Here is a 20,110-nt window from a genome sequence, read left to right on the forward strand (position 1 = left end):
ATAATATTATATGGCATGTGGTATTAATTATTAGACCAGTATCCTGGTAGATAGGAGGATATGATGAGCTATGTGGTAGGATCTGTTAGATCAGTATTATCCGTAGACTGTTATGTGATTATCTTTTATATGTTCACATGTCTGTTTGGTGGTTGAGGTTGATCTGGTTCGTGCGGAGTCCAATAGACCGGGGCATTCCAACCTATTGGTTGAGGGCATGGGGTATTCCATCCCGAGGATGATTGGACCCATAGTGTGTTGGCATTCCAACCTACTGGTTGAGGGCCTGGGGTATTCCAACCCGATGGTTGACTGGACCAATTGTATACTGTGTCTATGATAATATGTATATTTGTGAGTATGGGTATTTTGGGGGAACTCACTAAGCTTTCAGACTTACAGTTTCAGTTTATTGTTTGAGGTACATCGGGGGATCGAAGTAAGGCAAATGCGTGATTGTACCGCTCCTCACGTTTTGATATGTATTTTGGGAAAACTCTCATAAAGACTATTTTGGAAATAAACTTGTAGTAACTACTGGTTTTTAAATGCTTTTGAAAGTTTAAATTTGGATTAAATTTTATTGGTGTTATATGATTTCAAAATCCTCTCAATTTATGTCCTAATCTTACCAAACACCCCTCACTTCTGAAAATCTTTACAAAATAAATCTTGAAAATTACACTTTAGCCCCTGAAATCAAATTTATAACATTTGGCTCCTCGAAACCAACACCCCGCTAAATATTATTGATTTGCTATAAAATAATAATAATAATTACATATCGGGGCTTTAGAGTTTATTATTTATTTAATTGATTTTAAACGGAAAGTAACAACTATTTTTTTTTTCATTTTTTCCATTATAGCCTTGTATTTTCCAAATTGCATACAAATACACAAACTACATATATAAAATTCTATAGATACATTTACATATATACATGCATAATACACATACAAAAACACATATATACATACATGATATACATTAAAATACAAATATATGATACACGTATAAATACATATACAAATACACATATACATACATACATACATACATTCATACATATATATATATATATATATATATATATATACACACACACACACACATACATACACAAAATATACATTATACATATACAAAATAAAAAGAATATTATAACGGACCCTATAGTGGTGTAATCCAGTGGAGAATGGTGGTGATGCTGGTATTCCGGCAACAAAGATCGTTTTTTCCGGCCAACAAGACCGTTTTTGGCTATATTCTAGCAGAAAACTAGAAAATTCAGTAGAGTTCAGCAATTTCATCAGAGGACTGAAACAATAATTCTCGCATATCACTACGGAGAAGAGAAAGAAACCGGAAAACAAGAAAAACGAAGGTTTCATGACCTCATTTGTCATCTTCGCTGATAAGCTTCCACGCCACCAGTGATAAGCAACCTCGACAAAATCGATGGAAGGAGAGTAAAGTCCGATGAAATCAATAGAAGAGAAGTAACCGTCGGAGTAATTTTTACAGAGAAAAGTGAAAGACAGAAGGCCAAAAATAATGAATTGAGACGGAAGCATTCTCGTAAACCATTAGTGATGACAGATATTAGCAACGACGCAAAACCATTAGCGGAAACAAAAAAGAATTAGCAACGACACGTTTTAGAGGGGGTGTTTGGCATTCTTTTTTTAGCATTAGCAACAATAATCGTCACCACAAAGGTGTCGTCGCTATTGCCGTGTACGACGTGTGTTTTCAACTATTGGATTGGGCACAATATCAATGTCTCTAAGACCGGGGATTCACACGGATCGAGGTCAAAGAGCATTAGTATGTGATGCCTTTAGTGGCAACAACCACCATTAGTAGTGACGTTTAACGCAAATTTTGTTGCCGCAATCGGTGGTCGTCGCTGCTAAGCTGCTAAAAACGTCGTCAGTAATGCCAATTATTCATGCAGTGTCGATTCGAACAATAATTAAGAAATGTCTTTTTTTTACTAATATTTCAAGTCTTTAGTTGTGTTAACAATTAATCGGGAGCTATGAACAACATGTAATACATGGCTTTGGAATGCATGAGCATAGCGAGGATAAGATTTTGGATAAATTTCTCTCATTCTCATCTTTACTTGTTTAATAGAAACCCCAAAGTAAATCCAAAATTGTGAAACCCCGTTATAATTATTTCGTTTTTTGTTATTTATTTTTAAGCGTCAACATAGTTTTTCAACATGTGATAGTTATTTCCTTCTTTCTTATTTATTTTCAAGCGTCACGATACACTATAAGAAGACTGGGCAACAGCGGCGACGCCTGTCATCGCTAAAGGATCGGAAAGTCGCCGCTACTACCTTTAGCGGCGACACGTCACTGCAAATGCGTCATCGGTAATGTTTCGTTGCTAATACACCTTTAGTCGCCGCTAAATGTTGAAAGTCGCCGCTAATGATATGTCGCCGCTAATACTGTTCGTCGCCGCTAATAGTTTGTCGTTGCTAATTCATGTACGCCGCCATAAAAGATATCGCTGCAAAAATTGTTTTATTTTTTTTAACATTAAATTTATAAAAAAAACAATATAGCATTTTTTAAATTTGATAACTTTTTATAGAAATATTTATCCATACACAACCAATCCAAAATATTAATCCATACATAACCAATCCAAAATATTAATCCATACCACATTCTCAAGTATTCTTCTAAATTACAAACATTTCATAAAATCCTAAAGTAACTACTCGTCCTCATCATTTCCTTCATTATTTGGTGGCGTTAATGAGCGAAACCACTCTTCCAATTCTGTAGAACAAGTTGGGTTCTTTAGTATTGTTTGCAGCATTTCCAACTACAAAGAAAACAAAATATATTACCAAGATATGATAATAGCATTATAATTATACCATTCTACAAAATATTAATATATGAAACCATAACTAACATATCATTATATCATTCTACTTTCCATTGTAGCATTGTACTTTCCAAAAATTACCAAACTACAAAATATCAATATATCAAACCATAACTAACATATTATTATACCATTCTCCTTCATCGATCGTTCACACAGAGAAGCAAAAAAAATACGAATGGTCTTGTTTATCGGTGATTTAATAAAAATTCAACAGACAATTTCCAACATATATATATATATATATATATATATATATATATATATATATATATATATATATATATATATATATATATATATATATATAGCATCAATTTATATATTCATGCGTAAGTAAGAAGCAAGAAAAAAAATACGAATGGTCTTGTGTTTATTGGTGATATAAGAATAATTCAAGACGCAATTTCCGACACATAGCACCAATTTATCATCCAAAATAGAAAAATAATAAGAAATAGGAGCAATTTGACCTTGAATGTGGGCAATAGTCTGAATTAAGCTCAAGGGTCGCCAGTTTTGGGGGAAGGTGTGGCGGTATTATGGCGGCAGGAGGGGCTAGCACCGACTTAAAGCTTTGTCCTCCACTCAATCGACTTGTGAACTGATTTAAATGAGAAGCAGCAACCAAGAAACGAGTGAGAGAAGGAAAGAAACAGCAGAAGAAAAAATCGCGGAAAAGGGAACTGGAAAGAGGTTATCTGCAAAAGTATTAGCGGCGACTCCTTGGAAGGAAAAGTCAGTGCATTTTCTACAACCATTGGATTGAAAACAAATCGGACGGATGGATGTAATTTGACGTGGATCATCGTTTGCGAGCACTATCGGCGACACCTTTAGCGGCGACATGGGGCAATACTGGCGATATGTAACACGTCAATTACATGTCGCCGCTATTGCTTTATATCACCGCTAAAGGTGTTGCCGGTAAAGTCAAGATTACTTGTAGTGATAGTTTTTCAATATAATCTTGTTGTTAATAGAAAAAATAAATAAATGATCCCTTCTTCTTTATTTTTATTTATTTATTTATTTATTTTTGTTTAAAACAAGGCATATAACAGTTATAAGTTCGATGGTATTGTCCTTCAAACTTTTACTACTTCAGCCCAATTGGCTCAGTAAAAAAAAATGTTATAACAAATGTGTGATGAATTTTTTTTTTAAATTGCTATAAAATATGACAAGTTTTTTTTCTTCATAAAATACTATTAAAACTATTATAAAAATGGTATTTTATGAGCATAAGTAACTTTAAACAATAATATTTTACACCAAAAAAGACCAAGTTATCCAAAAAGTTAACTCAATAAATGATTAAAAAGAGTCCACTCCAGTTTCATATTATGGTATAGAATTATAGATAGATTCTGATAGATCTATCGAACGCTGATACATAACCATATGATCATCTAAGTGATTTACATAGTGGGCATAATTTAATTCAAATATTAATATCTCCCTAATTAAATCGTGCGTATAACTTATTAAAAATCCTCAACTGAGTCATGAGTGATAGCAGCTTAACTATACTTTATTCGAAACAATGTATTTAAAATTTGATCAATCTGGATGTTCCACTGTGAAGCTTATACGATCAAGATCACTAAGAAATGCATTAATAAACAAGCAATAAAAGTTTAAATCAAATGATTTCGGGATATATTTTCAATTCACTAAAAAAATATCTGGTGATTTTCACGCAGCCGAAGAAAAAAATGAAGAAATAAACATCTACTCTAATTACAAATATACTAACTAGACATCTCTCTAGAAAGCATCCAAAGCAGCTCCTATGGCAAAAAGCTCACCATCAAGACATATATTCTGACTGCAATCAGCATGGCAGCACCCACATCTTTCGTCCCATTTGTTCTTCCTCTTCCTTTCTATCAAATGTACTCCACAACCAAAAGGTGTTTCAATCTTCATAGCTATACGAAGAGAAGGTGCTTTCGTGTCTTTTTTCTTGGATTTCATCATCACCCATCTCTCCATTTGCATGTTTGGCAACTCAAAAACATCTCTCCATGACAGTTCAGTTCTTCCAACAAGTTGAGACCCTCTAAACACGGCTGCTGTATTACTCCTCCAACGAAGCTCCAAGACAATTGTTCCATGGATGATCATGTCCATGGATTGCTTCATCCCGATGCAGTCCAAGGAGAATGATTCGTTCATAGAAAATTCTTTGTTGGGTGATACTTCTCCGCTATCTAAACGAACCCTTTTGTTGTTTCCAGCTGAAAGATAACATCTAACAAACAAGTAACCACAGGAGTTGGTAGGTTGGATGTTTTTAGCATTCGTAATCATCAATTCACAGTGAAGAGCTTTTAGTGCATCCATTTGTGTATGTTTGGAATGTGTTTATGTTCTTTGGTGTCTAAGAATAATGTTGTGGTCTGTCCATATATATAGTTGGCGGTAACCCAAAAAGTTGTAGACTTGTAGTAGTTGTTTAATATACACTTTTAAGTGCCCTACTTGGTTCATGTGTAAAGTGGGTTTTGTTAGTTCTTTTATTCAAAAGAGACTAATGAATGGACGTAATAACTCGTACCCACTATATATTTTGTAGTTCCATTATAATATTTGAAACAACTCCTACCCACAATTTATTTATTAAGATGATGATCATGCCTCCATTTCTTTGGATTCACATAAATTTTCCATGATAAGAACCCGGAGCTGGAACCCCCTATAAATTAGTTCTTTATCATTAACTAGTATGGACACATTGAGTCGGCCATATGGAAAAACTGGTGATAGTTTTCAAGAAAAAAAAGTGTTACGAACTGCTATGAATGTTTAATAAAGAATAAAGGAAACGGAAAAATTAACAAAAAAGAAGATATTAATGAGTTTGTCTTCAAAAACTAAATAGGCGACAAGGGCAGAATACACAATCATTCGACTAATTGTTTAATACTATGGCGAAATAAGGAAATTTTGTGAACTTTTAATGACAAAATTATTCTATTTCTAGTGATGATGAATCACATAAATAGTTTAAACTCGAAAGTTTCTGATAAAAAGAAATTGTTACGTCTTCAAAGAACATCCCGCAAACGAAATTGCTGCAGATTCATGTTAGACAATATAAAGAAGTGATGTGGAACTGTACTAATGTGCCCGGTATATCTAGAACAGGTTTTTACATGAGTATTTCTAATAAAAAGAAATTGTTGTCTATAGAATCATGTTAGAAATATTACTGATTAATGTGTGAACTGGAACCACTTAAAAAGAAACCGATCTCCATTTCATCTTTTATGACAAACATTGTTGTGTCGGGTTGAAGGTAAAACATCGATAAATCATAACTTTTATATTATTTCAGATTTAGGTGTTCTTTATGTACATGGGTTTTTGCAATCATGATTACTACGAATTCCGTTTAGATTATTTATCATAAATAATGTTTATTTAACCTTATTTATTAAGTTTTAAAATAAACTATTTATAAAAATATTATATATTAATGACTGTCCAAAATTCATCACATAATATATATATATATATATATATATATATATATATATATATATATATATTACTTTTTTATATAAACATATGTTTGCATATTTTTCATTCAATAATTAATAAAAAGTTTACATTTGCAACCGACGTAAATAAAGATTTTCTAAGAAATATCAAGCGAGAAACGCGGACGCTACAACATCAAACATTTCATAAGAATGTCATAGTTATGAGATTTTAGCCCAATAATATTAGTATCATTATTTACCACTTTATTAACGATGTTAGATACAAACCAATCTGGCAGTTTAACATCTTTTATAAATTGAAAAAAGAGTTTTCGGCCAAGTTTCTTGAATGAGTATCTTGTCTGGGGTTTAGTTAACTCGTCACCCCTTTTTTGCAACGATTTACAGCATCGTATATTTAGATTTCCGAAGTCATTTTGTGCATTTGATGTGTTTTTACTCTTATCGTTCATTAGAGGAGTGACCAACACAGTCTCGATTATATTTTTCTCAACATACATCACAACAATATTGTAATGTCCCAAAAATTATTAGTGAAATTTTTTATGTTCAATTAGACAGATAATCATTCGTTATTATGAAAATCCCATCATAGTATAAAACATGTCATATAATCATTAGAATACAAAATAAGGTCATAGAATGCAGACCACTAGTGGATACAATGTGATCATGCATGGCACATCCTTTCAAACCAGAAGTACTTGAAACCATACACATAAAATTGTAAGCACAAAGCTTAGTGTGTTTCCTCAAAATACTCCATACTAAAACATACATAAGAATACGAAGCTAAACCAGGTCTATTTCATCCCTGAGTTTATTTCAATTCCTTCGGTATCTTTCATTCGATACAAGTGTATTTCACCCTAAGTCTATTTCAACTACTTCTGTATCTTTCAACCGGTAGGGGTCTATTTCACCCCGAGTCTATTTCAACTCCATCAGTATCTTTTAACCGATACACGTTTATTTCACCGCTACATCTTAGCATACAGTCATAACAACAAGAGTCACAAAGACAACCAGAACATACAGGCATATCAGCAACTATCATAAAGACAACTATCATCTTACAAACATAATCCAGTGGGTCGATATTAGTGGCTTTCACCCCCGAGGTATATTGCAGAGACTCACCTCCCAGTCGATGCTCTGTTGTTACTACTCTCACTTCAAGAAATATTGAGGTTATGCACCACCTATACCATTACACAAGGTATACCCTCAACTCCTTTTCGGAAACTAAGAGTTTAACTAAATGTCAACTCAAGTCAATAGTCAATGGTCACTGTTATCTTTAGTCAACCTCCATATTGTGGCCTTCCTTAGCCACGTTATGGCCGTTATACGATCGAAAGATGGGAATTTCCTAGTTGTGAAACTGTAGTGGCTTAAGGCCACGCCGTGGGCACGGGTTTTCCAACAACTTAATGGGTTAAACCATTTTCCTTGATTACAAGAGTTCTAAAGCTCAAATCTGGTCTAAAAGATGGTCTAGAAGGATAAAGTTTCCAACGATATCCATTAGAACCACTCTAAATATCAAAATCCCAAACCCTAGGTCCAAATAAGGTTAAATACCTCAATATTGTAACTAATAAGCCCTAATTTAGAAAAGGTCCATCACCCCCCCTCTCTCCCCCACTCCAAAAGAGTTTCTAATACTAGATCTAGTAAAGATGGGTGCTTTATGGACATGCATGTCCATTTCATGTCTTGATGCCATAATGGATCCAAAATGTGGATTTGTGATAAAAAAAAAATCTCATGCATTGCTCAGAAACTTAACTACACTTCAGATCTAAACCCATAATCATACTAAATGTTCCAAAGATTCACAAAGTTGCAACCTTTGAGGAGTCTCACCATTCCAACTATCAAGATTAAGAAGATTACGGGTTAAAATTCAAGATCTAGTAATCTAGCATGATAAAATCGAGTCTTCGACACTTACAAAGGTCTAGAACAGTGCTAGTGTAAGATCCTAACTCCTAGGTATAATCATTATATATTGTAATTATGAGTTAATTGAGCAACTCGATGAGTGGGTGCTTCAACCAGGTATAATCTTTATATATTGTAATTATCAGTTAATTTAGCAACTCGACGAGTGGGTGCCCCAGCTCATCGAGTAGAGTCGAATTGGCCACGTTGGTTTTACAACAACCTCGGCGAGTTGGCGCTGTGAGTGGAAACCCTAATCTTCCAGGTATGTTTCCTATTTAAAGGGCCTTAAGCCCTTATTTCCACCTCACCAGCCACCCAACTCCCATGTGTGAAACCCTAGTCGATCAGATTGATTTGTGAGAGTGAGAAAGAGAGAGGTTAAATTGAGTGGTTTTGTGCATCTTTGGAAGGAGATTTGGAGATCTTGGTGTGTTTGATCAAGGAAGGGGTTGTAGATCTATAGTTCTTCAGTGATTAGCTTTAGTGTAAAGGTAAAAAGCTTCTATCTTGAGTTTTCCTTTGGGAGATTTTAGTTTATGGAGGTTTTTAGTGTTTTCTCCCATCCATCTTTTGACAATGAGTTATTTGAGCATATCATCAGGTTGAAACCTCACATCTGGACTATAGCAGGACTTTTGATGTCACACCCTGAAACCAATGGCGGAAACGTTCTGGGGCGGAGGACGTCATGTTAAGTATCACAACCAATGTACATAGTAAGCGAAGTAAACATAACCATTACATTACATAGAGTATTTACATTTTTTGAAAATAAAGTGTTACAAGTTTATACATATACATCATATAACAAAAGCTAAGACGAGTCTTCTATACACTCCGTCTTCTCCAAAAGAGCACGGAGTACCTGTCTAATGTGGACCTGAGAATACAAGCAGTTTAAAAATCAGCATAAAGCTCGTGAGTTCATAAGTTGTTTGTTTATGTAAAAAGATCATGTTTCCTTTGGTTTTCTGAAAAGTTGTTATCCAAGAAAATCCCTTATTTTCTTATAAAGACAGTTTAGTTAAATTTCTGAATTCCGTTCGGTATAACAGTAGATGGTTTAATACGTAAAACCATATATATTGAAAAACCCTAGATTACCATCCACTACAACAGTAGGTAGTTTTAATACATAAAACTATAGATTAAAGGAGGATATAAAATCCGTGAACAAAATTTATATTAATATGTATTGTGAGTCGGATAACCATGCTAATATGACCTGAGACCTCCTTGACATTCTTCAGGCGTCGGACGATATCCAGAATTTGTCACCCCAAGCGTGCCCACCTAACTGTAGCTAGCAGTTAAGGTGTGAGATTGTTAGTCTCGAATAGATCTATTCACAAATTCCACGCTCTCCCTCCAGGAGACTCTGGTTATACTTTCGAGGAGGATTTACTGATAACTCGAATGGTTTAATGAAGACAAATCTCACAAGATAGTATTAAATTATTCATGGTGTACTCGGTCGTTATCAAACATCATAATCGTTTTGAAACATAATACAATAAAAACAATTGAATACAAAGAAATTATCTGGCATGATCCTCTAAATTAAACAGAGATAAACTGAATCAGAAATAGGTTATCTATTAACTTTGCATGAAATTTGTACTCGTAAAACAAGAACTGAAGATACCAAATAATTCCCATAATAATTTGATTGTTTTGATTGTTTCTCACACTGTAATTGAAATCTACTTAGTTATATTCAGAAAAACATCCCTTATGCTCCGCATGATACAAAAGGGGTAAAGATATCTAAAAGTTTGCTAGATATTTATAGAATTACATCAGTTTTAAGTTTCGAAAATATTTATAGTTTTCTTGTATTCCCCCCTTCCCTCTGAAAACATTGAAAAACTCAGAAAAGGCATAGGGGTATGAACTCACCAAACGAGAAATGTGCCGGTTGGATACTAATTGTCAGTTTGGGGCTTGAAAACACGTGAGGTTCGTATGTAATATGAAGATATACATAATTTGTATCTAATTAGACCTTGATCTATTAATTAAATAAGAATAAACACTTCTAGATGCGAAAACACTTCAATTCAAGTGTTTGGAGTGACCCGGGTGGCATCTATGAGGGTATAGGGCCTAGATATGGAGTTTGCCCTTCAAGAGTAAACTACTAAAGGAGATTACAGCCCATAGACCATATCCCCATGAGTTTACGACCGTAAACTCATGGGTTGTGGGTTCTTGGTTGCTAAATGGCCTTACAACACTTGTGGGGTGACGCTAGGATTAAATCTAGGGCATATGAAGTGATTTAACTATCAAAGGGGCCATTTAATGGAGTTTACAGCTGTAAACTAGGAGTTTACGGTTGTAAACTCTCTCATACCCAATCCTTATGTCTTTTAGTGGTCCAAGATTAATCACATGTGATTCTAACTCATTTTACAAGTCACAGGATGAAGTTAAGGCACCATTTGACCCATTTATAGGAGTTTACGGCCCAGGAACCCATCCTTGGTTACAACCATCCCTAACATACTTGTGGATGGTTCTAGACATTATTCCAAGGCTTAGGAGGTGTTTAAGGGGCATCTTAATACCTTAGAAGGTGCTTACGGCCTAAGAAAAGGGTTTACGATCCAAACATGATCTTGGGCCATAAACTCATGTTTACCCCTTAAATGTTGAGTTTTTGGTGTTCCAAGTCCAGTCTTGAAAGCCCCTAAGTCATATCTAAGCTCTAAAGGTGGGTTGAACTGGTTTTGGGGCTCCAAAACCCCATTTATGTGTGTTTGCGGCCGAGGGCTGTTCCTGGGCCGTAAACACATGTTTATGGTCCTTTTTCATAATTTAAACATGAATTTGAAGGCTAAAGATGTTATACTATGAGCTAGGATGGATTACATACCTAATTGGAGCTTAAAATGGGTGATTTTTGGATCAAATGCTTAGATATGTATAGAGAGAGTAGAGAGAAGTTGAAAAAGCTTCAAATGAAGTTATTTCAACTTTAAATGTGGTTTAAGTTTGAGACACTGTGGAATTCTACCCGATATTGACGTTTAACGAGGCTTTTAGTCGTACCCGATTAAGTTGTCGTAATCCGACATGTTCGAAACTAAAAATTTTCCAATTACTAATTTGGGGTGTTTTCTTGTGTTTCTAACGTGTTTGAACACCCATTAAGTCATAATAGAGGTCTCAAAACAAATGACTTAATTTAAAAACATAAACGGAACAATTTGAAAAAGATGAATTTTATTGACGGAACGGGTTACAACAATAGAATAAACCTCGGGTTGTCACATTTGAGCCCAAAGATCTGAGCTTTATTGAGCTAGAGACAAGTTCTTGTGCAACTAACCCTTGTTGGAGTTTGTATTGGCATTATGAGCCTAATATGCCATGAATAAACGTAAAAGCTCATAGCTTTACGTGACAATAGAACCTTGGGAGGCTAGATCTTGAGTTTGGAGTTGTAGACGTGCCTTAAGACGTCTGAATGAGAATACAGACTGAATGGCCTCACCGAGCCAATTAGCTGACTCGACGAGTCGGCTAGGGTTTTCCATGATGAGTCTGGACATGGGTAACTTGGCGAGTTGATGAGACAACTCGATGAGTTAAGTTGGATTTTCATGACATTCCAAAGGAAACGAGGGGACTTGACGAGTCACATAGACGCACTCGGCGAGTCTGGTCAACGTGGACTGTTGACTCGAGTGTTGAGTTTCTGTTAATTTTAGGGTTTGGTCAAGACAGGGATTATGGGGACCATGGAGGGGTAAAATGGTCTTTTATCCATTCCAAGAGTTTGAGTGAGAGAATAACTTAGATTATTTAGAGTTGTGATTTCACTGTTAATTAGAGATAATTGTCCTATGCGTTAGGCGGAGGCTAGTTCGAGATTCATGTACGAGGATATTTGCTTGCTTGCTTACGTGGCGAGTCTTCTCACTATACATACCTAGAGTGGTAATCTTTGTGTGAACGGAAGGTCTTATATGCTTATATTGAGTATTATGATATCATGCATTATGTCTTTGTGATTTATTTTGTGTATTATTCTGAGCTTACTATGTTAGGACTGGAGGGTCCACCCGAGTTGTGGGACCGGAGGGTCCCACTAAGACACATTGATTGGAGGGTCTTATTAGAGCATAGCCATGCACGAATAATGAGATACGTGTGGTATTTGGGGAACTCAATAATCTTCGTTCTTACCGTGTTATGTCTTATGTGTTTCAGGTACTTCTCAGGATCACGAAAAGCCACCGACTTGATTGTACACACATGACGCGGAGATATGTTTGGAGGATCCTGGATTGTGTTTTTTTAAACAACTTATGAACATGTGTTTTTGATAATTCGATATTTTTGTGAATTATTAGAATGTGCTAATGAGATTAATTGTGACTTTAAATGAATAAAAGTGTTTGAAAATTTAAAGAGAAAAGCAAGTTGGAGCAGTGTGTACAATCAGCCAGAGCCCGAATGGTGATTTCCCAAAATACCCTTACTTATTGTGTTATGAGGTATTTATGAGATGTTAGGGACGCATGCTAGAACATAGGGTAGGTATTTCATATTTAACGCTAGAGTTGCCTGAGTTGTGATGCCTTAGCCTAGGAGTTGCTGCTATCTGTTACTTGCCTTGAGTATATGCTGAGTAGGAGTATTTAGTAGGAATCACTTAGAGAGAGAGAGAGAGAGAGAGAGAGAGAGAGTTCTGAGTTGAGGGATAATCTATGAGAGATACCAAGATGAGCATATGAGGGGTCTACTGAGAGAGTAGTCATTTATGCGTGACCGATAGAGTACTTGTGAATTAGGATTCTAGGAGGCGGAGTTGGGGTGACTACTGGTTCGTTTGGAAGGTAGTATTGGGACCATACTTCTGAAAGCACCGAATATGTGTGCAACCCAAGTAAGAATCCTTAGGATGATAAGGAACATGTAGGGATGAGTAATCGAGTGTGAGTATGCTCGAGCGAGTCTCTGATGATTTTTATGTTGTGTTTCAGAGACATCATGGTGGGTACACGCCACAACCCCAGGAGTAGTAGGACTAGTGATGAGGAGATATGCAGGATGATTCATGATGAGGTGGCTATAGCCATTCGAGAGTCGATACCGGAGATGTTTGGGTCTATTAAGACCACACTGATTGAGACATTTGACAAGCGATATGTTGTTGTTACTGAGGCGGTGGCTACTATAGCCACTAAAGTTGTCGCCGCTACTAGGGCACAGGGAGGTGACTTGTTGTTGTTCTACGAGTTCAACAACACGAAGCCATCAGAGTTTGATGGGACACAACATCTGATTGTTGTTATTAGGTGGATCTATGACATTAAGGCATGTTTTTATACTTGTTCATGCCCAGATCATTTGAGAGTTCAGTTTGCACAGAACCAACTTCACTTGGGAGCGAAGGACTGGTGGAAGTTTGCGCTGAAACAACCAAGGCATCGTATCTCCTGGCTCCACCAGAGATGCAGGAGTTGTCTATACAACTTCAGGATCTGCTAGACAAGGGTTTTATTCTCCTGAGCAGCTCTCCGTGGGGAGCACTGATTTTGTTTCTGAAAAAGTAGGACGGTTCACACAAAATTCATATTGATTACTCGGAGTTGAATAAGCGAAATATTAATAATTGTTACCCACTTTTGAGGATTTATGACTTGTTTGATCAGCTTTATGGTGCATATTGTTTTTTCAAGATTAATTTGCGATCAAGATGTTGGATCGGTCTATGATTGTACTCATTAATGATATCTTGGTCTACTCTAAGACTAAGGAGTAGCATAAGGAGCCTTTGCGGGAGGTGATGGAGGCTCTAAGGAGGGAGATGATTTATGCCTAATTCTCGTTGCATGAGGTGCATTTCCTGCGGCAAATCGTTAACTAGAAAGGTATCTTGGTTAACCTAGCGAAGGTCAATGCAATGATGCGATGGGACGTTCTGAAGAACACATCTCAGATCCGGAGTTTCTTATGCCTCATAGGGTATTATCAAAGATTCGTCCAAAATTTCTCCAAGATTGAGGTGCCTTGGAACCATTTAATAAAAAATAATGTGACCTTTCGGCGTGGGCCTGATCAACAGTTGGATTTTGAGACCCAAAGGCAGAGATTGTGTGTGGCCCCTACTGTCGTGCTTTATAAGGGTTTATATAACTTCGTGGTTTGTTTTGATGCCTCTATTTCAGGTTTTAGCGTTGTTCTTATGCATCGGGACCATGTGACTGCTTACGATTTGAGGCAGTTGAAGCCTCATGAAGCAAACTACCCAACGCATGATTTAGAGTCGGGGGCATGGTTTTTTCCCTCAAGATTTGGAGACACTATCTGTATGGGGTTTAGTGTACTATGTACACAAACCATAAGAGTTTAATGTACTTGGTGGGCCAGCATAATCTGAATATGCGACAACGGAGGTGTTTGGATGTGTTAAAGGACTATGATTGTGAGATCCTGTAACACCGTAGGAAGGCCAATGTGGTGGCCACTGCTTTCAGCTATAAGGCAGTGAATACTTCTATTAGCAATATCTGTTATAGGATGGTTGTCACATCGCCTTTGTTGGATTTGATAAAAAAGGATCAGGTGGAGGGATTTGAAAAAGAGAATTGGAAGGCCGAGCGGATCAAGGGACAAATTCGATTATTTGTTAGAGACAGTCAAGGTTGTTGACTTGGTGTGGAAGAGTTTGGGTTCGGCATCAGGTAGGGTAAGACAGACAATTCTTGAGGAGGCGCATAAGTCAAAATTTTCTATCGATTTCGGGTCACAAAGATGTACTGGGATCTAAGATTAAGCTATTGGTGGCCATGTATAAAGAGGGAAATAGCTTGGTTAGTTGAGCGGTGCTTGACTTATAGGAAAGTCAAGGCCGAGCATCAGAGACCCCACAACAAGATGCAGCCCTCACCTATCCCTATGTGGAAGTAAGAAGAGATTACAATGTATTTCATTACAAATTTACGAAGCACAACATGTGGTGTTGATTCTATGTTTGTCATTGTTGATAGACTAACCAAGAGTATGTATTTCATATTAATTGCAGAGAGCATATTTGTGGGGAAGTTAGTTGATATCTACGTGTGGATTGTGGTAGTTCAGCATAGGGTTCCACTTTCGGTGGTTTCGGACCAAGATGTTTGCTCAGATTTTGGAGGACATTTCATGATTAATTGGGTACTCAGCTGCATTTTAGTACAACATAACCTCCTCAGACTGACGGCCAAATCGAGCGGACAATTCAAAAGCTCAAAGATATGCTTCGGGCTTGTGTGCAAGATTTTGGAGGGAGTAGGGACACTTACCTTCCACTGGGTTGTGTGCTAGATTTTAGATGAAGTTTCATTAGGAATTAGGTAAACAGGTACATTATAGTATAAAATACCATCCCCATATTTCACATTTCTCATGTGGACATCTGATTTCACAATTAATGTCAAGGTGTGACATGGATATCTTGATAACAGAGTCAAGTTTTAGCCATAACAAGAGAGATTGACGATGTGGATTAGTAGTCCAACTTTTGTCAAAAGACATGATGCAACTAAAACATAGTTTAGTGTTTAGTGTTTACAATACGGGAAACAAAAGTCAAACAGATTATTCATAAAGTAGATGATTCAAAAAGTATCCCCCAAATGGGAACAAATAATTGGAAATGAATATAGTATTCATAAGGTTAGGCTTCTAAACCCAATTTTTGAATACCTTATCTCATATGTGAACTTCTTTTACATGATTGTATGTTTAAGAAAAAATTTGGCAGCATAACTCTTAGCTACCATATATATATATATATATATATATATATATATATATATATATATATATATATATATAGACACACACACACACACATACACACATGAGTCACAAAGAGAAAATAACAACTAAATCATTCTTAAATAGACAATCATGTAATAGATGTTGACATCCTAAATGAGAAAGTGCTCAAAAAACAGCCACAAACGGGGATAACATGAAATTAATTTCTAAATCAATTTCGGGTGGATATTTATAAGATCATGATTGTTAATACGAACAGACGTAAACAAATAGAATTTTAGTGTTCAAGTTTTTCATATTTTTTTTCCCATTCTTGCATTGTACTTTAAACAATCATATTATGTTGTTTTCTATTTTACTACTGAACTTTACATATTATATAGCTTTTTGTGAATTATAGCATCCTACTTATTTTTCATTTTCTCCTTTATAGCATTGTACTTTGAACAATCATATTATGTTGTTTTCTATATTAGTATTGTACTTTATATATATATGTATATATATATATATATATATATATCATATAGTTTTTTTTGGGAATTATATCATCCTACATTATTACATTTTTCAATAATAGCATTGTACTTTACAAATTATGGTGATGATAATTAAACCCTTGTACTTTAGATATTAAGGTCATGATCATTACAGTATTCTATTTTTAGAAATTAAGACCATGATCAGTTTCTCTATTATAACATTTAACCGGTTTTCATACTTTCGATTACAACTTTGTACTTTACACATTAAGTTCATGATAACTATAGTGTCCTATTGTAACGACCCAAAAATCCAGGGTAAAAAATTTCATTTTTCATTATAGTCAAACACAAATGTTACTTCATCCAATCATTCAAAACAATACTTAAATTAAAACGTTTATCTGAGTTACATCCCAAAATCACATAAAGCGGAAAACACTGGTGTGTGCGCTACGATCAAGTTGTGCCCTTCCTTTCCAAGCAAAAGATACCTAAACCCATAAAAAAAACTGAAAGCATGAAGCTTAGTGAGTTCCCCAGAGCATACCCCACATAATCCACATAACCACATGAAGCATATCAATCACATAAGCCATATCAGTCATTATACGACATATCAATCACATAAGCATATAAGGATGTTGTGGGCTCCTCCTAGGGTCTTACTCTAGGATTTCATGGGATACTCCACATGGTATTACACCTAAGTGCCACGGGCTCCCTCCATGGTCTTTCATGCAAGTATTACAAATAAAACTAGCATATCACACATCACATAAACAACTATTCTACTACATATCACATAAACAATGCATATAAACATATAAGGATGTCGTAGGCTCCTCCCAGGGTCTTATCTAGGATGTTATAGGCTCCCCCACATGGTTTTACACATATGTGCCATGGGCTCCCCCCATGGTCTTAAACTGCAAAGCCATGGGCTCCCCTACATTGTCTTACATCCAAAAGCCATGGGCTCCCCCGATGGTCTTTACCTGAAATGCGATGGGCTCCCCGACGTGGTCTTACATCCAAATGACATGAGCTCCCCCATGGTCTTTCATGAAAACATCACATAAACATATGGCATAACATATAGCTTATAACCAACTAGCATACCATATATCACTACATAAACTAGTGTACCACATATCACAAATTGGATCAGCCTTGGTGCCTTCGACCCATTGGTATGGCGAGGAGACTCGCCTCACACTGCTGAAGTCCCGCGGATAAAACCCTAGCTGCTGGATGATAGATTCCCGAACTATCCATATCAAAAATACAACTAATTAATAATTGGGTTCCAATACATAACTATGAGTCTATGTTTGTGTTAAAAGACTATTTTACCCTTAACATAACTTTGTCTAATACCAAGGTCCAAACACACACTGAGAAAGCCCAAAAACAAATCAATGAACCAAGGTGTAACGCCAGTCAAAATAGGTCAATAAACAATCAGATATGATCATGCCAATCATATAATGTTATTATGTTAACCTAGTAATGTGGTAAGAATGTTATGTAGTTCATGAAAAATTCTAATACAAATATGAACTTTCTTTACGATACAACTCAAAGTATACATCCATACGATTCCAAAAATATATAGAACGTCTGAATCTGACTTCGCATGAAGAAGTTATAATAACTGAATACTATAAATCTCTATAATAAGAGAAATTTAAACTAGACTTAGAATTAGGTATTTAAGTCTAAAAGAGAGTTGTAGTACTCATAAATACCTACGCATGCATATAAAGAACATCAAAAACGGAGTTCGTATGCAAAGGTTACGGCCTTCCGAAGATTTAGCTTTTAAAAACCCTAAACTAGCTAATTGACGATGTGAGTTTTATGACACTCACGACGTGAAGAGTCATTCTGTCATAATTTGGAATCTAGAAGCTGCGAGAGGATAGGATCCAAATTCACGATGTGAGCTTTATGACACTCACGACGTGAGGAGTCATGGCCACCTTCCGAAGCTAGGGACGCAAATTGCAAGTCTACGGAGTGAATCAGGCAAACTCACGACATGACCCTTATGACACTCACGATGTGAGTGTCATAAAATCTTACTATAAATAGCAAGATCGACCCCAACCATTCTTACACCTGATCTCCTTTCTCCTCTCTCATTTGGTGAAGCCCTCTTGCATCCCAAGCCCCGAAGATCTCACACACTGACCGTTTTTCTTAGATATCATAAAATCACGGTACTAGGGTGAGTTTCACGGCCCCACTTTCTAATATTTCGGGGGAAAACGCTTGCCAGTCATTGTATATATGTTATTATTATGTCTATATGATAGTATATTAGTATCAAAATAGATAGTTATAATAACTGGGATATAGTTATTTCGTATATGAAAATATAAAAATATCATAACGTTATTAATATGTTATTGTTATAGTAGTATATTATTGTAGATCTTGAGTTATACTTAGGATTCTATATATATTTTATGTGTAAGATAGTTCCAAAGTTATATTCGGGAGTTTTATATGTTAAGTTATATAGTATATTGCAATTAATAGTTTTATGTCAAGATAAAACTAGATATGTTATATGTTGTTATTATTAGTTTTATGTCAAGATAAAACTAGATATGGTATATGTTGTTATTATTAGTTTTATGTCAAGATAAAATTGGATATGTTGTTATTGTTAGTTTTATGTCAAGATAAAACTAGAAACGTTATATGTTGTTATTATTGGTTTTAGGTCAAGATAAAACCTGGTTTTTACTTCAAGATATAGCTGTTATACTGCCTAAATATTATGAAGTTAGGAGTAATGTTTAAAAGCAAAGTCTAGTAACTTAAGGTTTTAGACATGAAGATGGTTTTGTTGTTAAAGCTATAGGAAGCTGTCGAAGTCTACATGAGTAATTGTATTCATCAACTAAGATTGGGGATCTTAGTGGAAATCCTCTGAACTGTAACCGTTAATCCCATGTGAGCGAGGAAGTCGTGTATAATTAGTAGACGGGCTGACCACCCCACTTGTGACTGTTAGCTACAGTCAACCAAAAACAAGTGATGAAGTATCCTTTTAATTGTTATTATTCCGGCGTCGATGAAGCGTACGGTGTTGTTTCTCATGTCAAATCATGAGTGTATTTGTTCTCATGGTAAATTATGAGTGTATTGTTCTATCAGAGGTATTATGTCATAGCAGCCGTTACAGGCTCATGGAAGCAAATTGTTAGAAACATTATACCTTGTCGTATACAAGTATTAATTTTAAGTATAAGTTTTACCCTACTTATACCTTAAGATTAAGAAATGTTTAGGTATAACACTTAACTGATAAGTATACAATTATACCTAATGTTGGAGAGTCAAAATGATACTTTCAAAACTATACTTTTGAATGTGTAAAAATGTATTATTTTATGGAGTCAAAACCTGTGGACTCACCAACTTTATGTTGACGTATTTTAAACTGCATGTGTTTTC

General features: G+C 35.6%; 1 protein-coding gene across 1 annotated transcript; it reads right to left on the minus strand.

Annotated features, from left to right (window-relative positions):
• Nucleotides 1-4,686: 4,686 nt before the first annotated feature.
• LOC145045467 (uncharacterized) lies at nt 4,687-5,265 on the minus strand. The gene has a single exon (XM_078993790.1). The coding sequence runs from the start codon at nt 5,263-5,265 to the stop codon at nt 4,687-4,689; it is 579 nt and encodes a 192-aa protein (XP_078849916.1).
• Nucleotides 5,266-20,110: the final 14,845 nt, after the last annotated feature.

This window comes from Lactuca saligna, chromosome 5 (assembly GCF_052625555.1).
Source record: "Lactuca saligna cultivar CGN05327 chromosome 5, ASM5262555v1, whole genome shotgun sequence".
NCBI lineage: Eukaryota > Viridiplantae > Streptophyta > Magnoliopsida > Asterales > Asteraceae > Lactuca > Lactuca saligna.

Coding starts and splice junctions, on each gene's coding strand:
- LOC145045467 (XM_078993790.1), bottom strand. CDS start 5,265: ATGGATGCACTAAAAGCTCTTCACTGTGAATTGATGATTACGAATGCT.